General features: G+C 38.9%; 1 protein-coding gene across 1 annotated transcript; it reads right to left on the minus strand.

The window, feature by feature from the left end:
- Positions 1 to 9,543: 9,543 nt before the first annotated feature.
- Positions 9,544 to 10,464, minus strand: LOC108789737 (olfactory receptor 11L1-like). The gene has a single exon (XM_018559819.1). It carries the CDS (start codon positions 10,462 to 10,464, stop codon positions 9,544 to 9,546), a length of 921 nt encoding a protein of 306 aa, XP_018415321.1.
- Positions 10,465 to 19,687: the final 9,223 nt, after the last annotated feature.

A 19,687-nucleotide genomic window follows, 5' to 3' on the forward strand; every position in this document is an offset into this window, starting at 1 on the left:
ATGTTGCTTCTATTTTTGTTGTGGGGAAAATGGGAAAATCTTGAATTTCCCATCACTATCTGTATCAATAACTGATTAATGATCATAACCTCATATGTATTCATTATTTCCTGCATTTTAAAGATCCGATCTACCCAAGGACGTCTCAAAGCTTTTCCCAGTTGCACCTCTCACCTCATAACTATTATATTATTCAATGGCACAAGCATGTTTTTGTATGCAAAGGCAGAGTTTGCAGATGGAGAAGGCATGCTGCTCTCACTGCTTTATCTTATCGTGGTTCCTATGTTCAATCCTCTGGTGTACAGTTTAAGAAACAAAGACATATAGGATGGCACTGCAATGCTTACCAACTACAAGAAGACAAAGTTCTAGACACTTAGGGTAACTATCATCAGAAATGGATATCATAATAGATATAACTAGATCTCAAGTCATAGTCTGAATCTCAAATTGTTGGCATACACTTTATGTTGAAAAGGTAAAAAGTGTAATACACGAGAGATAAGTGTGTAGAAAGTTGGGAATCAATGGGGGGTTATTTACTAACCTAAACACACGCACGCACCAGGTGCGTGTGCATTTTTACACAGCAAAACGTATTTATCAACCAAACACGAGCAACATGTCACATTTTCACGCCATTATGGCGCGTTTTTATGTATTTACGTACGTGCGCGTCATGTAGCATGCGCCATAGGCTACATGCCGCTCTAATAGCGGCATGCAAGTCTCTAAAAGCATATTTCCACTAATGCCATATATGGAAAAATCATGCACATGATGCATATATAATGCTGCTTCACAGTTTAGACAAAAATGGTTAGCTCATGCATTTACATTCCTGCATTCATCAACGCAAGCAACACAATGTAGAGCTAATTTACACAACATCACCTTGCAATTCATGCAGGGCTTTGCACAACACACCTGCTGGGTGTGTACACACTACAAAGGTGTCTAGATTCCACCAATAGATCATGCTGGGAGGAAACACACTACAGAGGTGTATACTTGTTCGTGGCGTGTTTATAAGGTTAGTAAATCAACCCCAATATATCAAAAGGATTAAAGTAAAGACCGGAAGGTTACATTTGCCCATGTTGTGGAATTCCAAAAAGGAGATTCTTGTGATGTTACTCTTAGGTAAGGTCTGTGTGATAAGATAAAAAATAATGTCAATTTAAATATAATAACATGTAACAATAACTAGCTATTAAGGTCTATGATGGAAGATTTAAAAAATAAATAAATTATTACAGAACAAAGGATGTACTTACAAGTTTTTCTGTTGGCGCTTGATGATAATCCATTTGCGGTTATGTAGGTCAAAACATTTATTTGTTAAACACCTTATGAATGTCATAAAATAATACATAGTTGATGCCTAACAAATGTATACATATTCTAAACAAGATTTTGTCAGTGGTTTTTACCCAATATGGAAAATCAATTATACAACAAAAACAAAGGAATAAATACATCACTTATCGTGTCTGTATAGTCAAAACCTTTTTTTTTCTTCTAGATTTGGGATGATAGATTGCCCTTTACATGAACAGTGCATTAAAAAAGTCTTGCCCTTACTCTATATATAAGCAGTAGAATAAATAGGTTCTATGTTTTTTGAGTATAACCATTGTACAACCCCTGCTTATTAAATTAGAAATCCTTAATTTTTTTTTGTTCAAAACATTTTTTATTATTTTCAAATGCATTGTTTTTACAGTATGCTTAGGTACATAGCATAACATCACATCACTTCTTAAAGAGCCTCAATGATTTCACAGAGTACCGGCCAGATCCCCATTGATTCATGAATGTTGCTAATAAATATAATTTGTTTTTATTAGAAGATTATTATTAGAAATGGCATTCAGCACAGAGCAGTCATTTTAATAATAATAATTAGTATACAGGATTTATATAGCGGCAACAGTTTGCGCAGCGCTTTACAATATAGGGCAGACATTACAATCACAATACAATTCAAGACAAGATGGTAAGGAGGGCCCTGCCCCTGAGGGCTTACAATCTAAAAGGGAGGGGGAAGTGATACATGAGGAGGGCTCAAAGTGGAAGTAAACATTTGGGGGGGGGGGACACACACACACAAATATGCCATATATCACAGTAATACTGCAACAATTTCAGATTCTCTGAAAAGTCCCATTTCCCCACATTCAGCCTTTTAGGATGCTGACAAGTTTCAGAAACACCATGCAATTAATGGTGTCTCTCATCCTCCTCTTGCTGCTCTCCAGCTTTGGCTGACAGCATAAGTTGAAGGAAGACATTAAGGCATACAGACTACTGTGTGCTCTGGTAATGTCCAAGACGTCAAGATAGGTCACCAGCACTCCAAAATGCAAGGAAAATATAATTTATGGCAAATAACATCACATAGGTCCCTTTTTCAGGGCGACATTGTGGGCAGCCCTGAAACATTAGATATTTCTACTTATTTGACATTATTTGCAATAAACAATAATTTCCTTACCTTTTGGAGTGCTGTTAACCTATCTTCATGTCTCTGAGATTCTGCACAACATCATCCGTGGTGGTCACTATGAGCACCTATCTTATCTACACTGCTCACAATGCAGTATGGTGTGCAGGAGGCACTTTCAACATTTTCTGGTGGCTGGTGATGTCCATTGCATGTCTGTTTTTAAGAGTGGGTGTACATTTCAGTGGGAGGAAATTACGTCATACTTATGCCCTCCCCTTTTTCACAGTCTTGCATAGATGATCCCGATATCAATGTTAACATGCTGACACACACATACATACACATAAGTGTGCAACAGGTTAACATGTGTGTTATGTAGGTGTGTTCACTTCATTGTTCACATTAATGTGACACAGTCAGTTTGATTTTGTTACAGTAAGAGTTTATTTACATGTAAAAAGGCAACATTACAAATACACAATTCTTTTAAATAACATGCATGGAGGATGCTGTAAACCTACACGTGAGGTTGCACACCTATAGGATGCACACAAGCAAAAGTGACATTTTGAAAAGATAAAAAAATGGCAAAGGGACCAACCAAAATCTATACCAGACCCCTATCAAGGCATGCAAATTGGCCGACCAGGAAAGACTTGGGCATTGAGCATGCCCCATGTATCATACCAGACTATGTGCCTGCAATATGAGGAGGGTACCTTGCTAGGCCCCCTAGTTAGGCACCATATACTCATGTTGAGAGGATCCCCACAATATATTGATAATTTTGGTAGTTAATTGTTGGGGGTTTTTGACAAACCTTACAAAATATTGTATATTTCAATAAAATGGACCACTGTCTCTATATGATCTCTTCAAATTGTTTGTATTGACTATTAAAACCTGTAATAAATGCAAACTCATGTTGACCCTTCTTATTGTTATTCTTATAATTTGACATAAAATGAGTTTCTGTCTGTAAGTGAATGTAAGTGATGACGTGATTTTGTGGGACTGGTCTGTTTTATTTCACGTTTACATGTCTATTTGAGTGTGATGGTTGTTCAATGCTGTCTCATTCTGAGCCTGATGAGGGGGACCCCTTGAGGCCCCCGAAAGCGCTTTTATTGAATTTGTCATTAAATGGACTTTTGCTAATATCTTTTTGGTGTGCTGGTGACATTATTGCTTTTTCTGTCTGTAAGTGACACCTTTTGACATGTAGCTTTCAAATCCTTTTTATTATATCCCTTTTGTATAAAGCGATCTATTATAATCCTGGTCTAATCTTCCAAATCTCCCAACCCATCACGATTTCTCGTAACCCTCATGAATGGCTTCTTTGGAAAGAAGTATTTAGAAGATCATTTAGGGTGATGACAGTTCTCGGTTGGTATATGGCTATTTCTGTTTCTTTGAAAATTATTGCCAAATTTTCTTTCTGACTTTAAAATAACCAGATCCCAAAAAATTAACATTATCACTATTCCGCGTACCTGTAAAATTAATGCTAGAATCATTATTTGTAAAAAAAAATCTGACTACTGCCCATTCCTCTTAAGGTGCCCTTACGATTTTTGTATGCGATCGACTTTTCGTCCGATAATCGTATGTGTGCATTGCAGTGTCCGACCGACAGTACTGTACAATCGTACGACTTTTGACGGTCAAGCATGTTTGAAAATTTTGCTAGATCGTATGATTGCCGTAAGGTTGCTGGCGTTTCCGTCCGTCAAAAGTCGTACGATCTACACTGCGCTAACGAAAATACGGCAAATCAATTACTGCATTTCGTCCAGGTGCTTTTCGTTAATTACGGCTAAATTAGTCTTGCGATCATCAGGGCAGGATGGGGCTGCCGTACGAAAATCGTACGACTATTCGATCATCGGACGAAAAGTTTCGTCTGATAATCGTAAGGTGTATGGGCACCTTTACTTTCCCATCTATACATTTGCCACACTAGGAGCATATTTAGCCCTCATAGAAACTGCTTTTGTTTGTAAGTGGTAGGAGCCACCGCACCTATAATGACTTCTAGTCATGGCAAAATGTAGGCATTCTAATAAAACATGTTTCTCTTTCTGTTTCTCTTCCAGTCCAGATTGTCCCATTACTGCCAATTCTACCACCTGCAGTCCATCTAATAATGTCATATTTATATACAGGAAGTCCCCGGGTTACATACAAGATAGAGACTGTATGATTGTACTTAAGTTGAATTTGTCAGCGCAGGTAAAAAAATTTAATGTAACTCCAGCCCAAATTTTTTTTCAAGTTTTGGCTAGCAGAGGGAAGGATCACATTTATTTTGCTGTCAGTTCCTGTTGTTCAGAAGATTATAATATAATAAAAAAACTTTTATTTAGAATGAAACACCCAAAAAAGTATTTTTTCTATTTTTAATTTAATTTTATAAACTTTATTTTTTTATTTGTTTGGATTTTTAATTTTTATTTATTTAACATTTTTAACTTTAAGAAAAACATTTTTGTCTTTTAAATTTTTTTAAAACTTTTTTGTTTACTTTAATGCTGTGCGCAATAGCCAGCCTGCTATTGGATATTTCAAATTGCAATAGCCAATAGCAGGCTGGCTATTGCATCTACCCACTGTTTGCTGTCAATCAACAGAGGAGGGGCCTGAAGAAGAAAGTTATCTATAAGGTCCTCCCATGCTGATTGACAGCAGACAGTGGGTGGGTGCAATAGCCAGCCTGATATTGGCTTTTGAATTTTACAATATCCAATAGCAGGCTGGGTATGGCTCCCAGCCTGCAGATGAAGAGGAGGCAGGGGCAGATGAGCAGCGGACGGACCAGGGGAGCGGAGGAGCGTTGGACCGGGGGAAGACAAGCGGACGAACCAGGGGAAGAGGAGCGGACGGACCCAGGAAGAGGAGCGGATGGACCGGGAGAAGAAAAAGGAACCGGCCGGGACAGCAGAGGAGGTATGGGGGCAGTGGAGGAATGCAGCCGTCTGTGTCCCCGCTGTCTCCGCTAACAAAGGCGGGGAGAGTAGCGGGGATTTGAAGGGACACAGGCCACTGCAGCCAGAGTTCTCCTAAATGAACCGGCAGCTGCCGGTACATTTAGGAGAACTGTGGACCTCGGTTCGTAAGTACGGGTTGTCCATAAGTACGGGTTGTCCGTAAGTCGGACGTCTGTAAGTCGGGGACTGCCTGTACAATTAATTCACATCTATGGTGGCAAGGAAATATTCATAGTCAAATGTCAGTTCTTTTATTAGATTAATAAGGTGTTGGCTATCCTTAAAAAAGGACAATGTATTGATCACCAAAGGTTGAAAATACCAATCAATATAGTCAACTAGACATGTGCACTGCCAAAAAATTTGTTTCGTTTTAAATTCGGATTTGTGTTATTTAATTTTTCAGGATTCGGGTGTGAAAGTCAATTCGGATTCGGAATTCGGATGAAATTCGGTAGCGGTATTCCGAACGTTCGTTTCGTTTTCTGTTCTTATTCGTTTCTTATTCGTTTCTTATTCATTTCGTTCGTTTGCAGCAAACGAACGGACGAAATTCGGTAGCGGTATTCCGAACGTTCGTTTCGTTTACTGTTCTTATTCGTTTCTTATTCGTTTCGTTCGTTGGAGCAAAGTGACATTAGAGAAGGAGAAAAATATTTTTCCCCCTCAAATGTCACTTTGCTGCAAACGAACGAAACGAATAAGAAACGAATAGGAACAGAAAACGAAACGAACGTTCGGAATACCGCTACCGAATTTCGGAAATAGAAATTCGGATTCGTTTGCATTCGTTATGTCTGTAATTCGGAATGTCCGAATTTCCGAAAATTTGTCCGAATTTCGATTCGGAACAAAACGAATCGCACATGTCTATAGTCAACTAACCTCGCTGTCAAAGACTCTGTACCACTGACAATCAGTCTACCTGGATGGTGGGTTCTGTCCTTATGTTTCTTATAAAAATCTATTAGAGTGTGTCCTGACCCACAGAAAGGATTAAAAATCTTTGTTTACCTTGAGCACCAGTATATCTAAGGATGCTGTTGACTCAGCGAGGGGTGTCTTGTACAGAGTCTTGTGCATCCTACAAATATGAGGCATCTTTAGGATCCGTGAAGAAGTGCGATTTTCCACTGTGCACATTGTGTAACTCGTCAGGGTATATCATACTATACAGGATATACTTATCCCTCAGCCACCTTTTCATTGTAAGAAAGGCTGCTTACTGTTTCCGCATAGCAGCTGAGAAATCTGGGTAGCCTCACCTCATATGTGTCCGCAGCAATAGTAACACGCGACTTTGTTACCCATTTGGTCATCTTCTGTTGCTATGCCCTCCTGCGGTCCCCCTGGGGGAGAAATTAAAGGTTCAGTTTCTAAGGATCTTGAATGGGATGTGATTGGGTGTAAAGTCCTGCATTTTGGGGATTTTTATCCTCCTGAATAAGCCACGTAGGTGGTGAAATGCATAGAGGACATTCCACAGTATGGATTATCTCCTTATCACAACGCATTGTATGGCCACTATCTTTATCATCCCAATATACAGTATTTGTATTAGAATGGACATTTTAAAGGCCAGACTGGCCGTGAACTAACATGTTTTCTAATGTATTTTTCCTATTAAAGCTTTATTATTTGATTATGTTATGTATCTGTGAAGGTCCTTCAATTAATAAAAAGCCATTTGCTTGTTCCAGTGGCTTCCAGCTTCATATAGCTATAAGTCTCTTAGTTTACATGCAATTTGCATTATAGGTAATATCTTGCTTTTTGAGGGCTGCCTGGAGAATAGCCTCTCTATCCTGCAAATTCAAAGTCTGATTAAGAGGAGGTGAGACGCCCTAATTTAACGCATCTCCTTTGGCACTGTCCATGTATTCAATCCCTTTGGCTACAAGCAATTACTTATAGGAATACACTTTCGGACGGATCCAAGGATTGCTCCCCAGCAGTATGTCTATTCCACTCTCCGACCGCTTCCACACAGGACAAAACAGACTCCTGTCACAAAAAACATATTACACAAGTGGCTTACACCCAACCCCCCTACATTGACTTATGTCAAACACACACTCCACCAACTTATGCTAATCCACAAAGTGATACCAAAAACTATTTATCTAATACTGGAAAATTCTTCCATACCTGGACTCGCTATTTAACCACTGAATGTACTATGGATCAATTGAAGGATATTATGTTGATTTTTAAGGACTCAAGATGGTACCTCCTAGCCGCATCTGAGGGCTCTCTGGGCCAACTCAATGTCCTTGGGTAGGACATTGGAGAAGTAATGACTGAAGGTGATTAAAGCATGACACTTCACTCTAATTAACACTTTCATAGATCTGACCTATTCCCCCATATGACATTACATGCCGTATATATGCATTCCCTATGTTACCCCTTCTATATTTCACGTCCGTTTCAGGTCCTTTCCGCGCCGCTATATGATCCGTTCATTTTCCTTTTTGTTAACAACGCCAGGCACAGCCCAGTAGATGATCGTTAGACTTCGGCCTTAAAGGCATATGCATATTGTTAGATTGTTAATAAGCTGTTCGCATAATATGTAACCTGATTCCAATGGATACCTCCCAGCATGTTTCAAATGCTTTACGACTCTGTAACAGTTAGGTAGTCTATTGATTTTGCTGTATAACCTTCTGATATGTACATCAGCTGACCAGGTTATTGCATATGTGTTACCTATGTTATGATAGCTTGGTTTTGTTTCTTGGTCTGAATAATTCCAAAATACCGTATTTTTCGCTCCATAAGACGCACTTTTTTCCCACCAAAAGGAGGGGGAAAATGTGCCTGCGTCTTATGGAGCGAATCCCGACGCCCGAGACATGCAGTTTCGGGCGCCGGGTGAGTAGTAGGAGCCACTGCTCGTTTAATACGAGTGATCTAATGAGATGACTCGTATTAAAGCCGATCAGCGGTGGCGGCGATCAAGTTCAGCAGTTGGAGCCACTGCTCGTTCAATACGAGTGATCTAATGAGATCACTCGTATTAAAACCGAGCAGCGGCGACGATCGAGATCACCATAGAGCAGACGAAGAACGGACTTTCTTCGTCTGCTCTGTGTGATCACTGAGACCGTGGCGCTGTAATCACAGGGCCACCTGTCTCAGCGGTCACTAACTGCAGCTTCTGTCACAGCTTCTGTCATAGAAGCTGTGTCAGAAGCTACAGTCTGTCGAGTGCTCCACAGGCGCGCCGGACCTCCCTGCGTCCTATGGTCCGGTGCGTCTTATGGACCGCAAAATACGGTAAACTTGCAAAAAAAAAAAGAGGGGGTGAGGGGTGCCCCTGGTGGTAATGGGAGAAGTGGCCGTCTATGAGCTTGAGGTATGAAAACGTTTTGTCAGTAGGGTCCTCCACTTCTTCAGGAAATTAAAGCAATCAAAGGTTATTATGATGGAAGAGCTCATCCATCTCTCCACACTTATCAGAATGAGCATGCTGCACCTTTCTATCATCTCTAACCTCCACCTCCAAAGTATTTTCTATTGCACTGATATGCTGCTCAGGATTGAAAAACTATTGTCTGATATTTTTCGATAATACGTTTAAGTCTAGTTAAATTTATTTCTAAAGTCTCTATATGTGAAGTAGAGGATGGCTGGCAATGTTGAATTGCTTTAATAATTTTAGAATTCAGGGGCAGGCTCATTAGATAAGGCAGCAGATTTGTGATAGAAGGGGAAAAAAAAGTCCTTGAGGAGAATTAATTTTCATGGTGAGAAACTCACCCAGCCAGGGACTGCCAGAAGCTTCAGCAAGAGATTAAGCTCCACCTGGAGTGCTGTCACCACCTTGCTGGGGATCCATTATGAACCTAGTCAGTCTTTCACCAGGCAATTTACCTGCAGCGTGCCCAATTTTGACCATGACAGTGGTTGGAGATTATGGCCACAGCTTCACAGAGGGTTGTCAGAGAGAATGTTCTTGATAGAAATGGTAGGAAGAACAGAAGAATGCAGCAGTTGGGACAGGACTTGGTGGCTCCTCTGTTCACATCTCTGCAACAGGACATGTCCACTGACAGGTTCGCTTTAAAATTTACATTCCTTATTATCATTGATGTCCTAGGCTTTGTTAGTATGCGTTATATACATCAAAGCTTTTTTTATGTCCCGATTCTTCAAACTGTATATAAAGGGGTTTAAAAAGGGAGTAAACACAGTGTAAAACAAAGCCAGAATCTTACTGATCATCTGTGACTGCCCTTTATTTGGAAGCACATACATGGCGATGAGGGTCCCATAAAATATGGACACAACCATCAGATGGGAACTGCAAGTAGAAAAGGATTTCTGTCTTCCTGAAACAGAGGATATCTTTAGTATGGTTGAAACAATGTAGGTATATGAAAGCACTATCAAGAGGAACGGCAAGACTATGACAGCAGTACAAAGCAAGGTGGATTCCAACTGGACGATGGATGTGTCTGAACAAGAAAGTGCTAGCAGAGGATAAAAATCACAGAAGAAATGGTCAATAGTATTTGGCCCACATAATTCTAATGAGCACACACCATGTATTATATAAGATGTTAGAGAACAGCTTAATAGCCAAGATGCACATACAAATGTAACGCAAAGCCCCTGGTTCATAATGGAGACATAACGCAAGGGATAACAGATAGCTAGATAGCGATCATAGGACATCACTGTCAGAATAAAACATTCAAATGTCTCTGCTAAAACAAAAAAATAAAGCTGCGTGATGCAGCCAGGAAAAGATATGAACGCTTGCTCACGTAGAACAATTTTAAGCATGTTAGGGGCAATATCGGTAATCAATAAAATGTCAGATAGAGACAGCTGGAAGAGGAAGAAGTACATGGGAGAATGGAGAATCTTGCTGTAGGACACCAGTGTGATGATTAAGACATTTCCACATATTGTCACGCAGTATATCAAAAGGATTAAGGCGAACAGAAGGTTACCTATACCCATGTTGTTGAATCCCAAAAAATATATTGCTGTAATATTACTTTTAGACATGATCTGTGTTATAATAGAAAATGTAAACTTGAGTAACATTTAACATATCAAATAACATTTTAGACATGTAAATCAGGCCCAAGTGTTACTAAAGCCATTTTTTTTTACTTTGGACAGAAAGGCAAAGATTAGAACCCTTGCTAGTTGTTTATTGTTTTCTTATAAAATGAGGAAGTTCTCTCTCTTTTTATGTCCCAGTGACTACTGTTAGTGAGTCTGATAGTAAGGGGGAATCCAAAATTTTTGGTGGTCATCAAAACAAAATTGGGTAAATCTTCCAATAGTCACATTTTTGCAGTTACATTTTTCTCATTTTGGAGAGAAACACCAATACCAATAGAGACGGATGATTCTCTCCACTTCCAGACATCAACACCAAGCAGATGAAGCAAATGGACAAATAAATGAATACAATTATAAGCAAATTAATAAATACATGATTACAGCTGACAGAAGTTTTAAACATTCCCTACTCTACTCTTTAATAAAAATCCCTGTCAGTTTCATTTTGTGGTCTGTGTCCCATTGAGGAGGTTTCTTCATTACAACCTGTACCAGAAATAAAACATGAAGTGAAAGGGATAAGCAAAAGTAGGGGGAAGGCAATGTTAGATAGTTTCCATAGGGTCAGATTCTTCCATTGGCAGATTTATCCTCACCTCTTGTTCTAGAGAAAAATCTAAAATTTGGGATTTTGAATGAATTTCTGTTCCAGAGACAATGGTCACCAGTACAAAAAGAGAGGAGGGATTCTCACCACTTCCAGGCATCAGCACCAAGCAGTAAAGGGACTCAAATGGCCAAATAAATGAATAAAATTATAAGTACGTCAATAAATACATGATGAAAGCTGACAGAAAATGAGAAAAAAAAATTAAGCACTGGAATTTTGATAATAATGTGTATAACAATATTATTATCATGTGTCATATTACACGATTTAATAGGTTATTAGAAGTGGGTGTTTAAATATTAATTGGTGCATCATTAATATAAAATATCAAAGTCAATAAGGAAGATGATAAAAAAAAGTAAAAAGTAAATACAAAACAGGAAAAGAAAGCACTTACAAAATTCCCCATTGATGCTTGATGAAAGAGTCTCTCCCATCCTATGGGACTCTTTACCCCAACCTGTCCGACTATCTCCCACTCTGACTGCCTTTAGGTGATCCCTTAAGACTCATCTCTTCAGGGAAGCTTATCCCACTTCAACCTGACCACTGAACAATCACTTTCTCAAACAATTCATCCCCACACAGCAACCTGCTCATGTATCAATGGCCCCTCCCTTGTTGATTGTAAGCCCTCAGGGGCAGGGCCCTCCTTACCATCTTGTCTTGAACTGTATTGTGATTGTAATGTTTTCCTTATTTTGTAAAGCGCTGCGCAAACTGTTGGTGCTATATAAATCCTGTATAATAATAATCAGTATGGAGTTATTTACTGAAATGTACTGAAATACTGAAAGAGTAAGCAAACACATGCCTTTAAAGGTGAAACACCTGAAGCACCTAATGAATGTAACATCAAATTATATATATAGATATATCTATATATACATAAAATGTATAACTAGTATAAAAACCTTCCTAAAAAAATATAATTTTGACACTGTCTTATAAGTAAAAATGGCCAATTGCATATGCAACAAAAACAAATAGATTTGTATTTGAGTATTTGATATGTCTGTATAGGCAAAAAAAAAATCAGTTTTGGGTAGAGTAGGGAATGGTTAAAATCCCTGTCAGTATAATTTTGTGGTCTGTGTCCCATTGAGGAGGTTTCTTCATTACAACCTGTACCAGAAATAAAACATGAAGTGAAAGTGATAATGAAAAAGTTGGGGGAAGTCCATGTTAGATAGTTCTCATAGAGCCAGATGCTCCCGTTGGCAGATTTATCCTCACCTCTTATTCTAGAGAAAACTTTCAAATTTGGGAATTTGAATACATTTCTGTTACGGAGAGAATGGTGAGCAGTATAAGTGGGATTCTCTCCACTACCAGACATCAACAAAATCTTGACATCTAAAATCTAACACCTATACATATATAAATTAAATACAAAAAGTAAAATGTTAGATTACCTTTCATCTGAACAGTATATTTAAAAATGTATTGCTCTTACTGTAGAGATAAGCAGTAGTGTAGAAGGTTTTTACATCAGCTGATGATGATAAGGACACAATGCCGGTTTGTTCAATGAGAAATCCTCCTTTAAAGGACTTCAGTGATTCCACAGGGAGCAACCAAAATCCCTTATGGTTTACGCATGTGGTTGATAAAATTAGATTTTTCTTGTTATCTTTTTTTATAAAATAAAATTTGTTCTAAGTAGCGGTGCACCGAAATAGAAATGTAAAAACCGAAAATAAACCGAAATAAAAAAAAATTGTCAGGCTGAAACCGAAAAAAAATTGTTTTATTTTTTTCAAATTTTTCAAATATTTTATTTTAATTTATTTTTTATAAACTTTAAAAAAAAATTATATTTATTTTTATTTATTAATTCATTTTTTATTAAATATTTTTATTTTTTACTTTACTTTGAGGGGCTTCAGGGAAATATTAGGGGTCTAAACAGACCCCTGATATTTCTCTTTTAAAATAGAAAAAGAGATTGAGAACACAGAGATCCTCAATCGCTTTTTCTGCAGCCCCTGTTATCAATGAACAGGAATCCTCTATGAGTGTTCCTGTTCATTGATAACATGAGGACAGAGTATGTTTACTATAACTACAGCTATGAATGAACAGGAGGTGATGTAGATGTGATATAGATCCAATTCATTCATAATTGAGGATATAGTCAACATGCTTAGACCTCAATTATGTACAAACACTCAGTGATCACTGATCACTGACTGCTTGTACCCGCTTTCCATCCTGACAGCTGTCACAGGAGGCTGAGCGAGCAGAGCAGGGAGGAGAGCTCAGCCTCCTGTGACAGTGCGGCCTGTCTCCGCCCACACACCGCTCTGCCGGACTGTGATAGGAGGCTGAGCGGTGTGTGAAGAGAGACACCGTCCGCTCACAGCACTCTCCTCCCTCAGTGCTCGGCCGGCTGTCACTTTCTCTCCTCCTCGCTGGGACACAGAGCAGCGCCCAGCCGGGAGGAGAGAAAGAATGGATGCACCGATGTATCGGCAGGAAAATTGCACTTTCGGCATTTAGCCAAAAGTGCCATTTTCGGCCGATATGTTTTGGCAGCCGATATATCGGTGCATCCCTAGTTCTAAGATTATTGGTTATAAAATGCATTAACATTTTAATAAAGGATACAATCAATTTGTAAAAGTTTAAGGTGACATACATTTATTTGAGTGTAAATTCACGTCTGGTTTTAGTAATACCCTCAGTATTAGCAGAAAATATATTTGGAGGAAATAGATACCACTACAGATAGAAGTAAAAATTAAATTTTTCATTATAACTTCTTTTTTCTTTCAAGAATGTGCATAGAAATTATTTAATATCCAAGCCTAATATCCAGGATATTGTCAAACAAATAACACGAGGCGCTAGGCACTAAACACCAAACCCCAAACATCAACCCAAAACACTAAAACCTAAAGCTATATATACTGTGTGTGTGTATATATATATATATATATATATATACCGTATATACTGGAGTATAAGCTGAGTTTTTCAGGCCATTTTTTGTGCTGAAAAGTGCCCCCCTCGGCTTATACTCGAGTCAGCGTCTCGAGCTGGTCAGGTTTCTTCTTACTTACCTCAGGCGGAGCTAGCTGTCACTGCTAGCTCCGCACAATCGTTTTCTATTTACTTTTTTTAAACTTTTTTCACTCTTTTTCTGTTCTGCTCGGTACCTCTGAGGGACCGAGCAGAACAGCCGAGCCGAATGCCGCTCGGCGGCATTCGGCTATTCACTCACTGCTGTTCGGCATCTTTAAGAATAGCCCGAACAGCAGTGAGTAGCCTGCCGGAGGTTCGGCTCAGCCGATCCAGATGTTGGATCGGCTGAGTCGAACTCCTTCAGCACACAATTTATTTTGCTGAGCATGTTCGGCCGACCTGAAGCCACGCGAAGCAAGCCGATGTACGGCTGTTTCCGCCGATGTACGATGTAAATCAGCCGTACCAGCCTGAAGTGAATAGCCGAACAGTGTTCGGCTCACTTCACTTCAGATCGGTCATTCACTCGGCTGCCCTCGACTAATTAAACTCCCACAATGTCCAATTGTACCTTTTGAGAGCGCTGAACAATTTTCTATCACATCTAAACACTTTGTAGCCCACTACACTGCATTTCACTGTCATGTAACACAATACAGCACTGATTATAGCACTGTATAGCAGTAGCTAACTATCTGTCTCAAAATGCACAGCTGATCCTCTGTGCTTTAGATGCAAACATACATGGCTGATAAAAGGTGATTGGAACCCTACGTTTTATAGGGAGGGGTCTGCAACATAAGAAATCCCCAATATTGACCCTTTTAAGCCACCTGCTCGTATTACATAGGCAAGGAAGTGCTTTATTGGTAACTGTTTGCTTTAGCAGCAAATAGCTCATACTGCATTCAGCTAGAGTTTGGTCCACCTGAACCTAAAGCTAATCTCTACTTACAACTTCAAATCACTCAGAGCATTAATTATGAATCATCATTCCCTGAGTAGAGTGTGTTTAATCCAGTTTATGGACTAAGAGGGTTATTGACTAAGCTGACTTCGGCAGCCGAGTGAGTAACCGAGCCAAAGTGAACTGAGCCACTCGGCATTCGGCTATTCACTTTGGCTCTGTACCGCTTTGCCCTCAGCACTGGGAGGGTGCTTTTCCAGGGTCCCCCCTGGAAAAGCAACTTGTCCCTATGCCGATGGGGACAAGGGCCTCTTCTCCACAAGTCCAAAGGTGTTTGCTGTGGAGGGGGTGTGGGGGGGGGCTTATTCACATCAGGGTAACCGTTTAATAAAGGGGCACCCAGATGCGGCCCCCCTTGTGAATGACTAAGGAGTACTTGTACCCCTGCCCATTCAATAAAGGGTTAAACTAAATGTTGAAAAAGAGGCCAGATTATTGACAAGCCCTGTATTTATTTTTAAAAAATCCCAAAAATTGATCCACCAATGTAATCCAGGGTCAATCACGACATCCAGCATTGTCCACAATGACGGCGACTCGTCAAAATAATAAATAAATCATTATTAAAAATGATGTCCGCTGACCTGGCAGCACGCGACAAACTCCCGCCGCAGAATGAAGAATCTGACAGATGCCGGCTAAATATAAACAATTGGGCGAAGCTGGCGGTGATGTCTGTTTACATTTGTCTGGACCCTGACAGTCTGCCTGCAGGTCCTGGACAAATCTTGTCATTTAATAACAGCATAGTGTCCTCAAATAGCCTGAGCATGCTGGTCTGTCATTGAAGGACAACAACTGGCCGGAGCTAGCCATGACATATGTTGTCATTTGCCGAGAGAAAGGTCGGCTTCGGCTGACCTTTCTCCCTGCTTCGGCTGTGATTATAGCTCAGCCGAGCCAAAGCATATGCGTTCGGCTCGGCTAAGCCACTCAGCTGCCTCTGGCTGCTGTACGGGATATTGTGAATAGCCCGTACACCATCCTTTTGGTTTGACTGAACTGAAGGGCTCCGGTGGTCAAAGAGAGCTGAAGGATCAGTCAAAGCTACGCCTAGATCCTTCGACAGGTAAGTGAGTAACTCTAAATTTTCTAAGCCTTTATAATCTAACTTATGCATATAAAATTAAATCTGGGGTTGTGTGATTTGCAGCTGGTAAGGTGAAGAAGAGAATAAAGATATGTTGGCAGCTCTAGGGTCTATGAGATCTAAATGACTTATATCTGGAGTGGATAGGAAGTACAGCAGGAGATGTACTATTCTTCAAACTGTACTAATCTTCAATCACACTGGTTTGAAGGTTATAGAAGTATGCCTGCATGGTGGTGATTGGATTCTGAGGATCAAAAATGTTTTGCTACTGTAAACCTGTTAAGATTGTGTCTGGAGTTAGACTCTAACTATGAAAAATTATAAGAAATATAAAATTACATAACCACTAGTAGGGATCAGGAAATCTTCTTGGGTTTGTTTCAACTAACCTGACAAATCCTGTTTGGAATTTAGCAGACCAGAACTTTGCAGAGAAGTCTATGGGGGTGGGTTGAATCCTGTTTGAAAATTATGGTTACTCTTAGGGCTAATAGGCAGGCTATTGTAAGAAACAAAAAAAGGGAAGCTGAGCACTGCCATGGGTTTGTGTACTGATGCAACAAAAAAAATTGAACATACTGTACAAAAGTGATAGGGTTCCTTTATGGAACAGTACAGTTCAGTGACATGAATCTCTGGCAACTCATATATTGACTGTGGACTTGTTATTTTTTTATTGTTTGGTTATCTAGCAGGATCTACATATTTATTTATGAACATTTCATTTTACTTATTATTTTATTACTTTTTAATTTATTAATGTTTGCACTCAGGATATTAAACTCAATTCATTTCTGCATTGGGAGACAGGTTTTGCCAGCAATGCACTAATATTACTCTATACCATAATGTCTTATATTCATATGTGATAAATACATGATGAAAAGATTGCTTAAACAGTACTGTAACAAATAATATTGCGTAACTATTGTCATATATTGCATTATTACTATTTTGATAAAACATTTCAATATTCTATTCTGTTTCCCCCAGAGGGATCTAATAAATCATCTTGGGAAGCTCAAACATTATAATTAGTATGTTTGTGTAATTTCTACAAATAATTGCACCTAGTTATTTCTAGTAATGAGACCGGCAAATTATCTTGTTTATTGATCAGTCATACACTGTTAAGTGTCCTTTGTTTAGATGAACACCTTGATGAGGTGTCAGGGGCTTTGTATGAATAACGAGACTCAAGCCATTAATTATTTCTTAAAATAAAATTCTCTTGTTGTACAAGGGAAACTAAAACTGACTTTTGATAAAATAAGTCATTTGTATAGAGAATTTAACACTTTATGCAGTTTCAATTTAGGTTTAGATATATCAGAAAAGCAAACAATATGCTAAAACTAACATAGTTAGTAGTAAGTGCTGATACTGCAAATTAGTACAATAATTTGGAGTTTCCATGTCACAGTAATAAGCATTAAAATGTAGGCTAATACAAGTGATTGTTAACTACTACTACTACTACTAGTAGTATCATCATCATCAGAAATATTATTATTAATAATCAGTATTATTATTATTCAGCATTGTTATCATCAATATCATCATCAGAAATATTATTATTATTATTATTATTATCATTATCATTATTATTAGTAGTAATAGTAATATCATCATTATCATCATCATAAATATTATTATTATATTATAATCAGTAGTAGTAGTAGTACTAGTAGTAGTAGTAGTAGTAGTAGTATTAATCAGTATTATTATTATTACTATTATTATAATTCATGCAATTTACTTGCAAGTTCAATTTAAAACTCTACTGTGCAGAAAAAAAGAGTGCCAAGTCAAAATTAAATTACGATCTTAGTCAGGGCAGACTTGATACACTGGCAGGGCTATTCACAAAAGTGTGAAGAGTTTGGAGAAGGCAGGAGAAGGGAACAATCTAGGACAACATAGCTGATTTGGAAAGATTCCCTAATTCAGCTCACTTTCCAGTTCAGCTATGTTGTCCTAGATTGTTCCCTTCTCCTGACTTCTCCAAACTCCTCACCCTTCTGTGAATAACCCTGTAAGTATGGAAGGTGGTGGTGCCTATGAGCAACAGGTATTGGGTGCTTTAGAAACAAGTGTGGGCAGCTCAGTGGCTTAGTGGTCAGCACTCCTACATTACATAGTATTACATAGTATTTGAGGTTGAATAAAGACATAAGTCCATCAAGTCCAACCTATTGTGTGCATGTATATGGTTCTACTGATGTGTGCGTATGTATAGGTCCCTGTGTGATCTCATTTTTAGGAGTACCTGTACCCCTGTATATTACGATCCCTAAGGAAATTGTCCAAAAGCTTCTTGAACGATTCCACACTTTTAGCTGAAATCACTGCTTGTGGCAGCGAGTTCCAGACCCTAACCGCTCTAACTGAGAAGAACCCCCTTGCAGCACTAAGGTCCCTGTTTTAATCCCCAACCAGGACACTACCTGCATGTTCTGTGTGGGTTTCCTCCAACATGCCAAAGACATGCTGGTAGATTATTTAACTATTGTCTAAATATGCTCTTGTATGTGAGATAGGGACCTTAACTTGTAACCTCCTTGAAGCCATGGACTGATCTAAATGTACAAAATGTAAAGATCTGCATAAGAAAATGTTGGTGCTATATGAATACCTATAAGAAATAAGCCAAACCTTTATCCTCTTAGTTTTGGCTAGAGAAGGGATGGGGTTAGATCCCAAGTCAAATTCTATTATCCCCTGGGGATAAATTTTCACTATCTCCCTGCACCCTGGGGATAATTATCCTCTCTATTTGTCTTGGTGATGATTCCCAGACAAAAAGTGATTAAATATGAAGAGAGTTTACAGGGTTATTCACAAAAGGGCGGAGAGTTTGGAGAAGGCAGGAGAAGGGAACAATCTGGGACAACATAGCTGACCTGGAAAGTGAGCTGAATTGGAGAATTTTTCCAAATAAGCTATTTTGGCCTAGATTATTCACTTCTCCTGTCTACTCCAAACTCTTCACCCTTTTGTGAATTGACCTGTTAGAGTTCCACCAGAGCAAGAAGTGAGGATAAGTCTTCTAACTGGAACGCCTCTTTCTGTGATAAGCATCTAAGAAGAGATTTCCTCTCTCTCTTGTCAGGTCTCTGGACCGGAAGTGAAAGAAAACCTCCCAGAGCCAGACAACAATTTACCATTATTCTGATGACATCTGTTGGATAAGAGAAGAGTTTTGATGGGGCTTTTAACCCTTTCGCTGCCAAGCCCTCCGGAACATTTTTCAAATCAGCTGGCCAAGCCATTTTTGAATTTTCTGCAATTTTTTCCTATTGGTTTGATTTTCAACTGCTGCGTTGCTAGCGTTTGTAAAAGACCCCCCAAACCATATATTTTCTGAAAGCGCAGGCCCGGTAGAATAAAAAGATGGTGATACTAAATTTGTAGAGGTGACAGAGGCAAAAAAAGATCTTTACCTCATCATCATATAAAATTGTCTTTATTATAACATAATTAAAATTGGTGAAGATGAAACAATAAAAATTGTATCCATATT

Source organism: Nanorana parkeri, unplaced genomic scaffold (genome assembly GCF_000935625.1).
Source record: "Nanorana parkeri isolate BGI_ZX_2015 unplaced genomic scaffold, ASM93562v1 scaffold416, whole genome shotgun sequence".
Classification (NCBI taxonomy): Eukaryota; Metazoa; Chordata; class Amphibia; order Anura; family Dicroglossidae; genus Nanorana; species Nanorana parkeri.

Coding starts and splice junctions, on each gene's coding strand:
- LOC108789737 (XM_018559819.1), bottom strand. CDS start 10,464: ATGTCTAAAAGTAATATTACAGCAATATATTTTTTGGGATTCAACAAC.